Source organism: Babylonia areolata, chromosome 18 (genome assembly GCF_041734735.1).
Source record: "Babylonia areolata isolate BAREFJ2019XMU chromosome 18, ASM4173473v1, whole genome shotgun sequence".
NCBI lineage: Eukaryota > Metazoa > Mollusca > Gastropoda > Neogastropoda > Buccinidae > Babylonia > Babylonia areolata.
This window is the reverse complement of record NC_134893.1, coordinates 52,733,882-52,749,424: the sequence shown is the minus strand read 5'-3', so window position 1 is coordinate 52,749,424 and position 15,543 is coordinate 52,733,882. Positions and strand designations below refer to the sequence as shown.

The window sequence follows — 15,543 nt, the reverse complement described above, 5'->3', positions numbered from 1 at the left end:
TGTGCAAAGTGGCACACACAAACTGTGCACCACGTCTTACTGCAAGTGTGAACAGCACTGTGTGGCTTGCTTCTAGGCAGATGCAGCTGTTGTGTTTGCCAAGTGACTGGAGATGTTGATTGATAGTCATCAGATGTACACAGTATGCATGATATATGCTGGTGTGTGTGTGGGGGGGGGGGAGGTCATGGGGGGAGGGGGGGAGGAGGGGACTATAAGCAATGATAATAACACAATACCACCCCCAGCTGTCCCCCATACCTCCCTTTTTGTGTGTATGTGTTCCGTTGTTTCCATTAATCTATTTTATATAAGCTGACAGGATGATTAATTCCCATTAATGAGTAAATGGACATGTGAGTAGATAAACGAATGAAGGAACGATACAGTGACCAGGAGTGACAAAGGAGCACCTGAATTTAATCATTGAAACAAACACAGGCCCTTAACCATTTCATTGATAACATGTTGTGTTCGCATGGATGGTTTGTTTTATGTACTTGCATTTTTCAGGAATACTGCAGACAGTTTGAGCATGATATTAGATCTCTGGATACAATAATTGAATAAATGACTTGAAAATACACAGGCTCTCTTTACAGCTGCCGGAAAGTAAATGAATTGACAGATTTTAAATAGAACGACATGACAGTGGAAGTATAAACGTATGGCAAAAGCAACAGCTGGCGGCAGTAGCTATTGTTACGAATATGAACAGGCAAATAAAGTGGTCAACATCAGATACATGTCCTTGGCTTGTGTCCATGAAGCTGACTGTACTTGTGCCGAATTTTCTTTTCCTGTTTTTTTTTCCCCACATTCTACAGGATCAATAACAACAGTCTTTTCAGCCCTGATATAGCTGGGCTGTAAGCAATATATGATGATACTACTACTACTACTGTTACTACCACTACTGCTACTGCTGCTAGTAATAGTAATTATAATGATAAACAGGCAAACACAAAAGAAATGTATACAATTACAAGGACATTACAGTATGGTTTGTTTCTTTTTGTTTCTTCTTTTTGTTTCTTTTTTTTGCTTGCTTTGTATAAACACTTAATATGAATGTTCAGCATGCTGTCTCTGATTTACTTTATTTATTTTTTTCGAAATGTGCGTTATCAGGATCGTGACAATGCCCGCAAGCTGCATGAAGAGGCCGGGCTGAACTTCTACGAATGCTATGTGAACACCCCGATCACTGTGTGTGAGAAGAGAGATGTCAAGGGTCTGTACAAGAAGGCCCGTGAGGGAAAGATCAAGGGTGAGAATGTTTGATTCACTGTGTTTTCTGCTTGAGTTTGCTTGCTTTGTGATTTATGATTCATTATAGTTGGGGGTGGGGGTGGGGTTGTGTGCTGATATGTGTGCGTGTGTGTATTTGTGTGGAGGGTGTGTGTGAGCGAGCATGCTTGTGTGTGATTGGAGTTTGTGAATGTCTGTGAGTGAATAGGTCTGTCTGTGATTCTGTGAACATGTTACAGATCATTTGATGCATGTACAGATCCACACAGATGTATGCTCATGCTTGTTAGTGTGTATGTTAGTGAGTGTTTGTGTGTGTGTGTGTGTGTGTGTGAGTTACTATGAATACATTTCAGATATCTGTGACGTTTGCACATATAAATAGATGGACAGTCAGAGGGATAAAGAGATATAGATAGATTGATACTAAACACAAAAAGATGGAAAATAGAAACCAAAGTACTCTTGTGATCATCAAAAGCCCTATCTGTAGTTGCCTCATGTCCAGAGGAACCTATCTTTAGATTGACCTTTTACACAATTTTCATCGCTTCAGGTTGAAAATAGTGTGTTATCTCAAGATAGATAATGCAGCTTTTGTTTGTCCATGAGAGCAAGCTATAATCGTCCGAGAGATAACCTCTGGAATAATAACATTACAGAAATTAGGTCACGAAAGCATGATCATGCATTCAACCATGCATATGTACTTCTTTGTACTTCGATTTACATTATCTCACATGCATGCACATGCATGTACACATCATGCATTTGTAGTGTTCAAAAAGACTGCATGTTGTGTGTGCTGCCTTTTAATCAAGTTCTTGTACAACATGTTGGTTTCTGCAGTCTTCCATGCCCTGACAAAGGAACAAAAGCAATAATTACAGTTTGAAGAAACTCTGTGTGTGTGTGTGTGTGTGTGTGTGTGTGTGTGTGTGTGTGTTCCCAGGATTCACTGGCGTTGACCAGGCCTATGAGCCTCCTGCCAAGCCAGAGCTGGTGCTGAAAGCCGGAGAACTGACTGTCGACGAGTGTGTGGAGGATATTGTCCATGCTCTCATGAACGATGTAAGACTTATTTAGTAGTAGTTGTAGTAGTAGTATTGTTCTTGTGTGTTTCAGGCATTCTGACTATCAACATTGATTTCCGACCGATCAGGCAAACACAGTTCAAGTGATCAGCCTCTTTCAGAACCCATACCGTAAACCAAAACTTTCGGAAGTCCGCCCAACTCATCCACCTTCCCTCTTATTTTCACCACCTCCCAGCATCACCTGCTAAGTGGCCCACAGACACACTCACACAGTGCAAGCAGTGCCCTGTCTCTTGTGAGTGAGTCTTTGGCGTAAGCCCCGTCAGCACACAACATACAATGTATGAGTCAGGCAGCAAACTCGGTTTGCTGCCATCACCTGCTGAAGGGCTGACTACGCTCAGGTATTATTTTAAAGAAAGAAATGATAATGATAAACATCCACATGTACAAAAGAAGGAAAATACCAAAGTGGAACACTGCCAGTGTTTCTCATGGAAAAAAAAAATCGGAAGAAAAAAAACATTACTGTCACCATCTTGACTTAATTCATCCCAGTAATGAAAGGCCAGTTTCACATCTGTTCTGTGTTGATCGTACACACTCCTCTGCCAGTCATTACTTGTTATTTAGATCTGAGAGTGAAGGATGTTGGTTTGATCAAAATTGAGAGATTCAAATCACACACCATTGCTCACTGCTTACATGTGTAGAAATACAAAGACACTTGACACACAGAGATCAACACTCACACAATCACTCATATGCTCACTAATACACGCATGTATGCATGCACATACATACACAAACGCGTGCGTGTGTACATACACATACACTGTCACTATATCACTGTATGATAGTTAGAACTGCGATTTATGTCCAAAGTATCAAAATTCATGTCATTTTGTCCTTGGCTAAATTTGGTAGAAAAATAGACTTTTAAGATAAGATACATCTTTTTTGCCTGTAAATTCACAAAAATTTGTCTTTCGGCTCGAGTACATGTAGCATTAAACATGTAAAGCACAGTCACTTTTAGAACATGAACGTACATGTAATACATTTAGAACATGAACATACATACATTTGGTGTGAATTGGCAAGAAAAACCACACATCATTGATACGGAAACTATGTAAGGTAAGCTAACATTCATTTCCTGCTACCTTAGACTCATCCTCTCACATACATACACACCCAGTCATTCACACCCTCTCCTCATGTACGCACAAACATACAACACTTATAGGTTATAAATCTGTTTTGATTTGAGCACAAGAAGAGACCTGGTATGGTTCTCATATCCAGTATTTCCTCTGTGATGTACACTTGCTTTGTTGTTGTTCTTGCTTCGTGAGTACTGTTGATACCACTGCGGTGATTCTTGTGTTAGAAACCCTTTGAGCAAAGAACATGATGAAAGGTTGTGCCTGCCTTTCTAACACATACCATCCCTCTGTGTGTGTGTGTGTGTGTGTGTGTGTGTGTGTTTACAGGGCGTGGTGCCGAGAGGGGCGGTCAGTACCGTGCGGGAACTGTTTGTGCCAGAAGACAAGAAAGCAGAGGTCATGAAAGAGGCTGAGGCCCTGCCCTCTGTGGAAATCACCAAGGTAAGTGGAGACAGTGGTGAACTGGATTCAGCTGTCTTGTCAGAGACAGCATGCAGAAACGGAGAGGTTTTATAACGTTGTAGGTTTGTTGGTGTGTTGTTTTTTTCACTGGTCCAAAATTTATGATAATGTTGATTGATGTTTGCATCCAGTGAATTTCCGCAATGGAAGAAAAGCGATTGTGAAATGTTATCTCAGAATCCAGGGGATGCTTGATAGGAATACAGAATCTTGAAAAGTGGAGTTGATTTTCTGTTTGTGTCATATGCATAAAACAGGATAAAGGTCTCTGCAGTTTGATGTGATAACCATCCCAGGACAGTGAGGGAACAGGACCTGTTCAACACAACACTGACACCACCAGAATAACAACTCGTTAAAATGGGCGTCAGTAATGCTAGTTTTTATTTTGATTGTCTGTGATTGAAGCTTGAACTGCAAGTTCTGCAGATCTCACCAGGAATAAAAAACAAAACAAAAAAACAACAACACAGAGCTGATACATGTGGTTACCTCCCACTGTTGTCACATCGTTTATAACAGTGTTAGATTGAAGCACTGTTTTCCATGCAGGTTGTATGAGAGTATTGGTAACAGCAGAAGTGACAGGTATGCATGTTGGTGTAATAGCAAGTTCAGCAAAAGCAAGAATAGTATTGTTACTACTGCCACTGGCAAGTATATTGAAAGTGCTCATAACTTGTTCCATTTAGTAAAACAGAGATTGAAGAGTTGACAACTTTTCTCCACATATTATATGGTAGTTTAGAGCTTTTATTTACATATAAAACCTTGTTTTGAAATCAAACTAGCTTGTTGTTGTGGAATAGATCTTGTCTGCTGTTGTCCTGACCAGCAAAGAGGGTGGGTTGTGTAAGAATGTTCTCATGAATCATCCAGATCACCACTTTATCATCATTATCATCATCTATAAATTTGGAGTATAAACAGTATTAAGAAAATCTATGCCCAGGCAAAGGTATTTTCTGGTCTTGTATATTGTCCTCATGACGTTGCTGTAGACAGCAGACAGAAAGCTTTGGAGTCATTGTCATCGTTGTCACTGCATTGCAGCTGGACCTTCAGTGGACGCAGGTGTTGTCAGAAGGATGGGCCACCCCACTTTCTGGCTTCATGCGTGAACGGGAATATCTTCAGAGCCAGCACTTTGGCTGTTTGCTAGACGGTAAGGGTTTTGTGTCCGTGTCTGTCTAAGCGGTAATAATTGAGGCATTTCTCTTGTGTATGTGTCTGTGTCTGTCTGAGCAGTAATGATTGAGGCATTTCTGTGTGTGTGTGTGTGTGTGGAATTTGGCTGTCTCTGGATTCCTTTTTCTTTCTATTTCCTCTTTCCTCTTAAATACTTCAGTATTTTTGACCGACTTGTGCTAACAGAGTTGAGTCCATAAAGTCAACCTCTCCAGGCTGGTCAGGTCTTTCTGTCTGTCTATATGTGTGTGTGTCCGTGGTAACCATAAACTTTAACTTCACATTTTCTCAGCCATGGGATTGTGGGTACCACAAGGACCTTTACAGATGTTCCCTTGATCAAAATGCAACCACTAAAGGTTAGAGGTCAGAGATCAATGTCATCATTTGGCATGACTGAAAAAAGCACAAAAGGCTTGTGTCTTGCCACCAGTGTCCTTAGCACCTGGTTTAAAGAATAGCCATCATAAGATTACAAACCCTGTCTGAATTCAAGGTAAGTGGTCAAGGTCATAGCATAGCTTAACTGAAAAAACTTGTAAGAGTGAGCTTGTAACTTGGGTCTTGCATTTAATCTTCATTAGACTGGATATCATGATTGGCCATGGTGAAACCAGAATTTCTATTTTTATGGGAAAAGGCTTGGAAAAACAAAAGAGCTATTATTAGAATTATAGTTTTTGCTGTAACTGACATTCATGCGCTTAAATTAGGCAGTGAAACAATTGTAATTTCTGACTGGTTCGGCAAAAACAATATGCACAGAGCTTATCGGCTGATGTTTCTTTCTTCTATGATGTAGTTACATTTTACTGTTTTGAAAATGTGTAAACTTCTTGCATTCCTGTTTGTTTATGTGTTAACTTGCTTGTTTGTTCATTGGTGAATCGGGTGGTTGGTTGGTTTGGCTGATGTGTTTGTGACAAGGTTTTGTTAATTGTCAGGAATTTTTTTGGACGGGTGCAGTAGCCGAATGGTTAAAGCGTTGGACTTTCAATCTGGGGTTCCCGGGTTCGAATCTCAGTTCACCTGGTGGGTAAAGGGTGGAGATTTTTCCGATCTCCCAGGTCAACATATGTGCAGACTTGCTAGTATTTGAACCCCCTTTGTATGCGCACGCAGAAGATCAAATATGCACGTTAAAGATCCTGTAATCCATGTCAGTGTTCGGTGGGTTATGGAAACAAGAATATACCCAGCATGCACACCCTGAAAACAGAGTATGGCTGCCTACATGGCGGGGTAAATAAATAAAAACGGTCATACACGTAAAATGTTACATGTCTGTCTGAGTGTGAATGCGTGTGCGTCTGAAATCTGATTGAATGACACAGGAAACGAATGATGAGCGCCCAGTGGCAGCTGTCAGTCTGCTCTACCCAGGTAGGCAGCCTGTGGTGCAAATGACCCCGTGTTTGTAAAGCGCTTAGAGCTTGGTCTCTGACCGAGGACAGGTGCTATATAAGTATCCACATGAATCAATCAATAGATGTGAAACAAAAATCTGTGTTGATGAAACACAAAGTTGGTTTCTTTGTCTTAGTAATCTTTCTTGGCATATTGAAAATTTATTGAATTAGTTGAGAAAAGAAGAAGAAGAAAAAAGAGCACAATGTTAGCATTTCTTGCCTCCCAAATGAATGGCAGTAGGTGATGTTATAGCAAGGTGGGTTTGTTTTGTGGTGGTGTTTTTTTGTTGTTGTTTTTTTGTTGTTGTTTTTTTTTTAATAAATTTTACCCGTTGAGACAATGAACCTTACTCCGTACAAATTGAAAGCCTATGAAAAATAGGTCTTCACAGGTATCGGCTCTGATGGAAACAGTATGAAACAGTTGATGAAAACCTTCACCTGAAGAGTTATTTTGTGAATTATTTTGTGAATGGTACATAAAATCAAAATGTGACAGAAGGAAATTAAAACAAAAATGAGATCAAAACAACAACAAACCAACAAAATACTGAACCAAAAAACAAATTATACAAACAGAAACTGTTGGTTTCTTACTGGATGTGAAAATACTGACAGACTAGCAGAATTTTTTTTTTTTTTGGATTGATTATTGTTGAAAGCCAGGCCACTTAAATGATTTATGAAGGCATTGTCTATAGAAGTTGATACCACTAATATAGAAGAAATTTTCCTATTGTTTTAATCTGATGAACTTTGAAGATTGTTTTCTGAGAAATGATTTTCTTCTGCTTCTTCTTTTTGTATATGTAGTTGAAGTAACAGATAAGGGTAAGTCCAAGATCTTGTAACCAAAGTGTTTGATTTTCTTCTGCTTTGTTGTTTTCATTGTTTTATGCTGGCTTTTCCAGATATCGTTTTTATTTTTTTATTAATTATGTGTGTGTGTGTGTGTGTATGTTCCTATAACTGCTTTCACAGTGTGTGTGTGTTTCATGTTTCCCCATTTTTCACTTCTTTCTTCAAGTTTGTTTGATTGTGTCATTGTCAGAGCATTTTATTCTGTGAAATAAATGCCTTTGTGTTTTGTTTCCAAGTTCATTTGCATGCACACACATGTGCGCGCGCGCGCACACATGCACGCACGCACTCACATCACCCCACACCACCCCACACCACACACACATACACAGATTGACAGACTCTGGTGACACAAAATGGTGTCTGTTAAAAGAAAACACTGGCATAAAGCCTCGGCAAGAGTTTTTTCAAAAGGCACACAGGTGAACTAGACTTTGTTTCTTTTCCTCTGGAAATGCAAAGCTCTGGATTGAGTGAGTTGCCACTGGGAATCTCAGGCATGTTGGTCGCAAAGAGTGATGGCATCAGTGAGTGGCTTGTTAAAGAAAACCATCTCCCATGGTACACTGATTGTTGTATTTGTAACCAGCACATGTTACATTTCCAGGAAATTCTTTCCAGTTTTGCCTGTTTTCAAAAGTGTTTGAAGTTGGACGTTTTACTCATGCATGAAATATGTTACAGTATCTGCCCATTCATTTACCTTTTAGCACAAACATTTCTCATATTGTAAAATGTTACTTGCTATTTGAGACTTTTGAAGTAAATTGCATTATTTTCCTGTTTTCCTTTGCTGCATGTTTGCTTCTGGCGTGATAAAGATACATTGTTTTTTTTCATGCAGTGTCAGTATTCTGTATCGTAGGAAGTGATTTAAACTTGAATAGCTTTTTGCTTATTAGAAAATGGAGTGTTTATGTCTGAAGCTAGTGTTGATTTTTTTTTTCCTGTCAGCCATCTATTTCACTGTAGTCCGTATGGTAATACTACACACTTTTTTTCTTTTTTTTTAATTGAAATTTCAGATGAAATTGTGTGTAATTTCTCATGTATAGTCAGCATTGCTGCAGAGCTTCTAGATGTGTGTTCATATGTGTTTGTATGTGGGCATGTGTGTGTGTTGGGTAGATGGTGAGGGAGGGTATGCAAGGGTATTGGGACACACTTGTGCACATGTATGTGAGTGTGTATGCATCTTTTGCATGTTGTGAGTATAAATATGAATTTGCAGATATGTAAGTATGCCTATATAAAACAAAAGTCTATGTACATTCAGTTGTATGTGGATAGGAAGGGGTGTGAATGAGCAAGAGAAAGATCATTAATGTTCCTTAAACAGCATTGAAATGTATTCACAATATTGTTACAAGGTGACTGTTGTTTTAGCTGGTGTTAATGATAGATAACACCCAAACCAAAAATGCTCTCTAGAGTGCTCTGAATCATTCATGCAGAATGCAGTGAAAATGGAGTGATTATGTTTAGAGATTGTTGTGCAGAGACCATTTATTGACAGTTGCTGGGCAGATACTGATTGTTGGAGATTGCTATGTAGACTGTTTGAGACTGCTGTGGATACTGTGTTTGTTGGAGATTGCTGCACATAATGTGTTTGTTGTAGATTGCTGTGCAGAACATGTTTGTTGAAGATTGCTGTGCAAACTATGTTTGTTGACGATTGCTGTGCAGAGTGTGTTTTTTGAAGATTGCTGTGCAGACTTTTTGTTGACAATTGCTAAGCAGACTGTTTTTTGAAGATTGCTGTGCAGACTGCGTACGTTGAAGGTTGCTGTGCAGACTGTGTTTGTTGGAGATAACTATGCAGATTTTATATTCACAAAATGGTTATCAAATTATCTGTTGACACCATGCCAGTTATTGTTTGTTGATTGCTGTGCACAACTCTTTGGAGATTGCAAGTAGAATGCAGCGTAGGTTGGGGGTGAAAGGGTGTTGGGGTCAGAATGCAGTGCAGAGTATTACTTGACCACAGTGCCCATTGTTGTCAGAACTTTGCCGTTGGAAGTAGGCCACAGCACTGAATGTGTAGATAATATTGCACAGGGTAGTCTGCAGTTAAGGAAAGAAGGAAAATTGTTCTACCATTCAACACCTGTTTTCCATTTGTTAATCTGTTTGCAAAAATTCCTTTTTCATGTATTGCATACATGATCACAATAAGATACAGGATAGATAAAACATATGTATATGTTCATGAAACAGTTAGGCATCTGTGGTGTGTGTGTGTGTGTGTGTGTGTCCTTCACAGAAATAATGAATATTACAAACTGTCATTCACCTATTCACCATGCCTACTCAGCAGATTTGACATCTTTGAACAAGTTACAGAAGTCCTACATCTCCCAGTAAACTGATGAATAATTTATTCTGTGCCCCCTCCTCCATTCCCCCACCCTTTCTAGTAACACCTATAGTTCTCTGTGCATGACTTAGGATGAGAAGTGGCAGAATGGTTAAGGTTCTTATCTGCCAGTACAATGTCCCTGAGGATCTGGATTCAAATTTCAGTCTCACCCATTCTCCCAAGTTTGACTAAAAAATCAATCTGAGCATCCAATCATTCAGATGAGACAATAAACTGAGGTCCCATGTACAGCATGCTCTTGGCGCACTGAAAAAGAACCCATAGCAACATAAGTGTTGTCCGAATTCTGCAGAAGAAATCCACTCTGAAAGGGACACAAATATATTTATATACATGCACTCAAGGCCTGATTAAATGCATTAGGTTATGCTGCTGGTCAGGCATCTGCCTAGCAGATGTGGTGTTATGTTTATGGATTTGTTTGAACGTTTTGACGCCTCCTTGAGAAACTGAAACTCTTGTGTGTGACTGTGTTCAGGGGGGGTAACCAACCAGTCGGTGCCCATCGTGCTGCCGGTGAAGACTGAAGACAAAGAGCGGCTGGACGGCTGCAAGGCCTTCACCCTGAAGTACGGAGACAAACCCGTGGCCATCATGCGCAACCCGGAGTTCTTCCCCCACAACAAGGAGGAGCGATGCTGCCGACAGTTTGGCACCAGCAACAGCGGCCACCCCTACATCAAGGTATCAGTTCTGCTCTGCTTTGCTTTGGTTTGGTGGGTGTATGCAAGATTGAGGGGGTCGGGGGGGTATGGGGTGTTTGTTAGTATCATTTTGTTGGGAGAGGGGGCGGGGGGGGGGGGGGGACATAGATTGTTTACAGGGGTAGGTTGCTGTAGGGGGTGTGCTATAGCCAGACGTCTTAATAGATAAATAGGTTTGTTGCTTGTTTGAGGTAGTCAGTTCGTTGGTGTGTGGGGGAATGTGGTTTATTTGTGGTGGTCCGTTTGTTGGTGTGTGGGGACATTGGGCATTTGTGGAGGTTGGTTTGTTTGTGTGCTGAGGAACATGGGGAGGGGTTGGTTGATGGGGGGCCGGGGGGGGGGGGGGGAGGACTTGGCATCAGATGTTTGTGGGGGTCAGCTTGTTGGTGTGTGAAGGAACATTGGATGTTTGTGGGGGGATGGTTTGTTGGTAGAGGTTGGAGCCGGCATGCGGGAGGTGGGGGGCTGGGGGTGGGATGCATGATATGTTTGTAGGGGTCAGTTTGTGTGTGTGTGGAGGAACATGGGGTGTTTGTGGGAGGGATGGTTTGTTGGTAGAGGTTGGGGGAACGAGGGAGGGGGGGGGGGCATGAGATGTTTGTGGGGGTCAATTTGTTTGTGAGTGGGGGAACATGGGGTGTTTGTGGGGGGGGTCAGAGGGTGTGTGGGTATGCTGTATTTCACATATGATAGGCTATATAAGTTGTTTTATGTATGGTCTGTTATGAAATATGTTTTAACATTTTTTCATTATTCCAAAAAATTAAAGTGTCAACTGTTGAAGTAGCCTCCCTTCTTTGTAGGTGACAAATGTCATTTTGACTGATGAAATGACCTCCCTTTTTAGTTGATGATGAATGAAATTGTGATTGATCAAATAAAGTGAATGTTTAGATAACCTCCCTTTGATGTCAATGATCAATGAAAGTGGTTTCTGATGAAATAACCTCCCTTCGTTGTTGATGTTAGTGGAAATGGGTGTTGATGAAATAACCATTAAATTACCTCTCTTTGTGGGCAGTGATCAGTGGAAGTGATTCCTGATCAGAAAGCTTCCCTTCACTGTAGATAATCAGTAAAAGCGGGTGTAAATGAAATAACTTTCCTTTGTCTCAGATGATCAGTGAATTCAGTGACTGATGAAGTAATTTCACTATACCGCAAATAATAAATGAAATATTGACTACTAAAATAGCCTCCCTTCACTGCAAGCGTTGAATGAAAGTGGTGACTGTTGAAATGAACTCTCTGTATTTATAGATAATAGATGAAAGCGGTGACTGATCACTACTCAAGTCCCTGTATTGTGTATTTAAGGGCCAAAACGCTTGACTAAGGGGGGGCTTCTCTGAAGACCTGGTACTGTCCAGCTCGCCCTGGAGATTCTTATCACTGTATGATGATGACTGACAAAGTGGGGTGACTGTGTTGCAGATGATCAACGACAGCGGTGACTGGCTGGCAGGGGGTGACATTGAGGTTCTGGAAAAGATCACCTGGGGCGACGGCCTGGACCAGTACCGCCTGACTCCCAGAGAACTGCGTGCTAAGTTCAAATCGATGAGGGTAAGCCCACTTCTTATCTTTTTTTTCTTTTCTTTTTTTTTTGGTCATTTATAATCGTGTTTAAATTGGCAGTGGTGGGATGCTGGTGGAAAATTGTATGCGTTAAAAGTACAGTTAATTCAGAAAGTTTATTTTTGTTACGATAAAGGGGAAGAAATTTAGTTACTTATTGTGGTGTTTTGAGGATTTAAAGCCAATCTCATTGCCTAATAAACAAAAAATCATGAATTGCAGAAGGTTGTGATTTTTTTTTTCTTTTTTTTTTTTTTTTTTTTTTTTTTTTTTGATATTACAAGCATGTCTTGAGTCGTGAACAGTATCATTATTGTTTGATATTTCAGTATGAGTATGATTAAATTCAAGATAATTATTATTATATTCATTTCAATGAGTATGATTAAATTCAAGAAAATTATTATTATATTGTATTCTTGTATTATTTTTACTATAACTGTACTAGTCTTAGCGATGAGTATAAATCATTTTGACAATAACAGCTCTAATCTGAATGGTGTTTGTAAAGAGCTAGACCTTGTGTTTAAGTACAAATCAGACTGTGAAACATGTGTATGTATGTGTGTGTCTTGACCTTCATATATATTTTTTTTCCTTTTCATATGTTTTTCCTTGTCTTGTTCTTTCCTGTCTGTCCCCCTTGATTCATGTTAGCCGCCATTCTGTTGTCCTTTCCAGGCAGATGTAGTGTTTGCCTTCATTATGTTTTTTTATCTTTTCATGTGTCTTTCCTTGTCTTGTACTTTCTTGTTTCCACCCTTGATTCATGTTTGCCGCAGACGGGGCGCAATAGCCAAGTGGTTAAAGCATTGGACTGTCAATCAGAGGGTCCCGGGTTCGAATCACGGTGACGGGGTCTGGTGGGTGAAGGGTGAAGATTTTTACGATCTCCCAGGTCAACATATGTGCAGACCTGCTAGTGCCTGAACCCCCTTCGTGTGTATATGCAAGCAGAAGATCAAATACGCACGTTAAAGATCCTGTAATCCATGTCAGCGTTCAGTGGGTTATGGAAACAAGAACATACCCAGCATGCACACCCCTGAAAACGGAGTATGGCTGCCTACATGGCGGGGTAAAAACGGTCATACACGTAAAAGCCCACTCGTGTGCATACGAGTGAACGTGGGAGTTGCAGCCCACGAACGCAGAAGAAGAAGAAGATGTTTGCTGCCACTCTTTTGTCCTTTCCAGGCAGATGTAGTGTTTGCCTTCATTATGGTTTTTTATCTTTTCATGTGTCTTTCCTTGTCTTGTACTTTCTTGTTTCCACCCTTGATTCATGTTTGCCGCAGACAGGCACAATAGCCGAGTGGTTAAAGTGTTGGACTGTCAATCTGAGGGTCCCGGGTTCGAATCACGGTGACGGCGTCTGGTGGGTGAAGGGTGGAGATTTTTACGATCTCCCAGGTCAACATATGTGCAGACCTGCTAGTGCCTGAACCCCCTTCGTGTGTATATGCAAGCAGAAGATCAAATACGCACGTTAAAGATCCTGTAATCCATGTCAGCGTTCAGTGGGTTATGGAAACAAGAACATACCCAGCATGCACACCCCCGAAAACGGAGTATGGCTGCCTACATGGTGGTAAAAACGGTCATACACGTAAAAGCCCACTCGTGTGCATAGGAGTGAACGTGGGAGTTGCAGCCCACGAATGCAGAAGAAGAAGAAGAAGATGTTTGCTGCCACTCTGTTGTCCTTTCCAGGCAGATGTAGTATTTGCCTTCATCATGGATTTTTTTTTTTTTTTTTTTTCATGTGTCTTCCTTGTCTTGTTCTTTCTTGTTTCCACCCTTGATTGATGTTTGCCGCCGCTCTGTTCTGTTTCCCAGGCAGATGCAGTGTTTGCCTTCCAGCTACGTAACCCTGTGCACAATGGTCACGCCCTTCTCATGACAGACACCCGCAGTCGACTGCTGGAGCGTGGCTACAAGAACCCTGTTCTTCTGCTTCACCCCCTTGGTAAGGAAGGGCATTGCTGTTGTGTGGAAATGTTGGAGAAAGTTTTTGTTTATGTGTGTCCTGTCATGAAATGTGAAATAATGTGTGCTGTTGTTGTTAGTTGCTGTTTACTGAATGTCATTCAGAAGAATAGAAAGCTTCTTTGCTAAGGCTGAAAAAAAAAAATGCTACCCTTTGCTTTTTAAATTTGTCCGCATCTGTTATGGTTTTGTTGACATTGGTAAAAGTTCTGAAGATCGAGCACCAGCATATTGGTCCATGTTTTGTTGGGTTACATTAGCCAGCCACATTTTTGGTATAAATTTTTTTTTAAATTTTGACTGACACAGTTAACTCACTTTCAGTGGTTACAGCTTATGAATAGAATTAGGGCTGGTTACATTAGCCAGCCACATTTTTGGTATAATTTTTTTTAAAATTTTGACTGACACAGTTAACTCACTTTCAGTGGTTACAGCTTATGAATAGAATTAGGGCTGGTTACATTAGCCAGCCACATTTTTGGTATAAATTTTTTTTTTAATTTTGACTGATACAGTTATCGCACTTTCAGTGGTTACAGCTTATGAATTGAATTAGGGTTCCTGTCATGAAATTCCAAGAATTGTAATTACAGGTAAGGTACAAGTCTGAGACGCTTCTGAACATCAAAAGTCCAGGATGCAAAATGAATCAAACAACCAAGGTCTCTTGAGTAATATCAAGACAAAACACAGTCCAGATTAAACATTGGAGTCTCTTTCCAGGTTTCAACAAAAGCAGTAGCTATTTATTTACATATTGTGATCATGAGGAGCTGTTATAGAAGCGATAATATAGCTGTTTGACGGACACAATAGCCGAGTGGTTTAAGTGTTGGACTTTCAGTCTGAGGGTCCCGGGTTCGAATCTCGGTGATGACGCCTGGTGGGTAAAGGGTGGAGATTTTTCTGATCTCCCAGGTCAGCATATGTGCAGACCTGCTAGTGCCTGAACCCCCTCATGTGTATACGCACACAGAGGATCAAATACGCACATTTGAATTTTTGTAATCCATGCCAGAGTTCGGTAGGTTATGGAAACAAGAACATACCCAGCATGCATACCCCAGAATGCGGAGTATGGCTGCCTACATGGCGGGGTAAAAACGGTCATACACGTAAAAGCCCACTCGTGTACATACGAGTGAACATGGGAGCTGCAGCCCACGAATGCAGAAGAAGAAGTATAGCTGTTTACTTATTTGTTGTCTTTGCCCTATAAGTTTACATTTGGGCCAACAGCAAAGTGAGAGCTGTGTTATCAATGGTTTCTCCAGTCAGTGGGAAATCATTTACAGTTTAGTCTTTTGTGAAGGACTATGACTCTCAAACTAGGAGGCAAAATTGCACTGGCTCTTAGTGCTGCAGCCTTGTGGGCTAGTTGGCCTTTGGGAACCATTCCAACGCCGACTGTCCTAAAACCCTCTTGGCCGAGAGAGTGGGGATGTAACTTGGGCAAGACACTCTCCACAAAAATCAAATTCTAGCCCAGATAGTCGGAACAACAGT

At 40.8% G+C, this 15,543-nt stretch overlaps 1 protein-coding gene across 2 annotated transcripts in view; it reads left to right on the top strand.

Moving 5' to 3' along the window:
* The window catches only part of LOC143292889 (bifunctional 3'-phosphoadenosine 5'-phosphosulfate synthase-like), a 53,266-nt gene that overhangs the window by 30,146 nt on the left and 7,577 nt on the right, over positions 1-15,543 (top strand). For both annotated transcript variants that reach the window (XM_076603555.1, XM_076603556.1), the window contains exons 3-9: positions 1,132-1,270; positions 2,204-2,322; positions 3,785-3,898; positions 4,973-5,084; positions 10,242-10,447; positions 11,902-12,033; positions 13,885-14,014. In XM_076603555.1, coding sequence (XP_076459670.1) covers positions 1,132-1,270; positions 2,204-2,322; positions 3,785-3,898; positions 4,973-5,084; positions 10,242-10,447; positions 11,902-12,033; positions 13,885-14,014 — 952 coding nt within the window. The remainder of the gene's footprint in view (positions 1-1,131; positions 1,271-2,203; positions 2,323-3,784; positions 3,899-4,972; positions 5,085-10,241; positions 10,448-11,901; positions 12,034-13,884; positions 14,015-15,543) is intronic.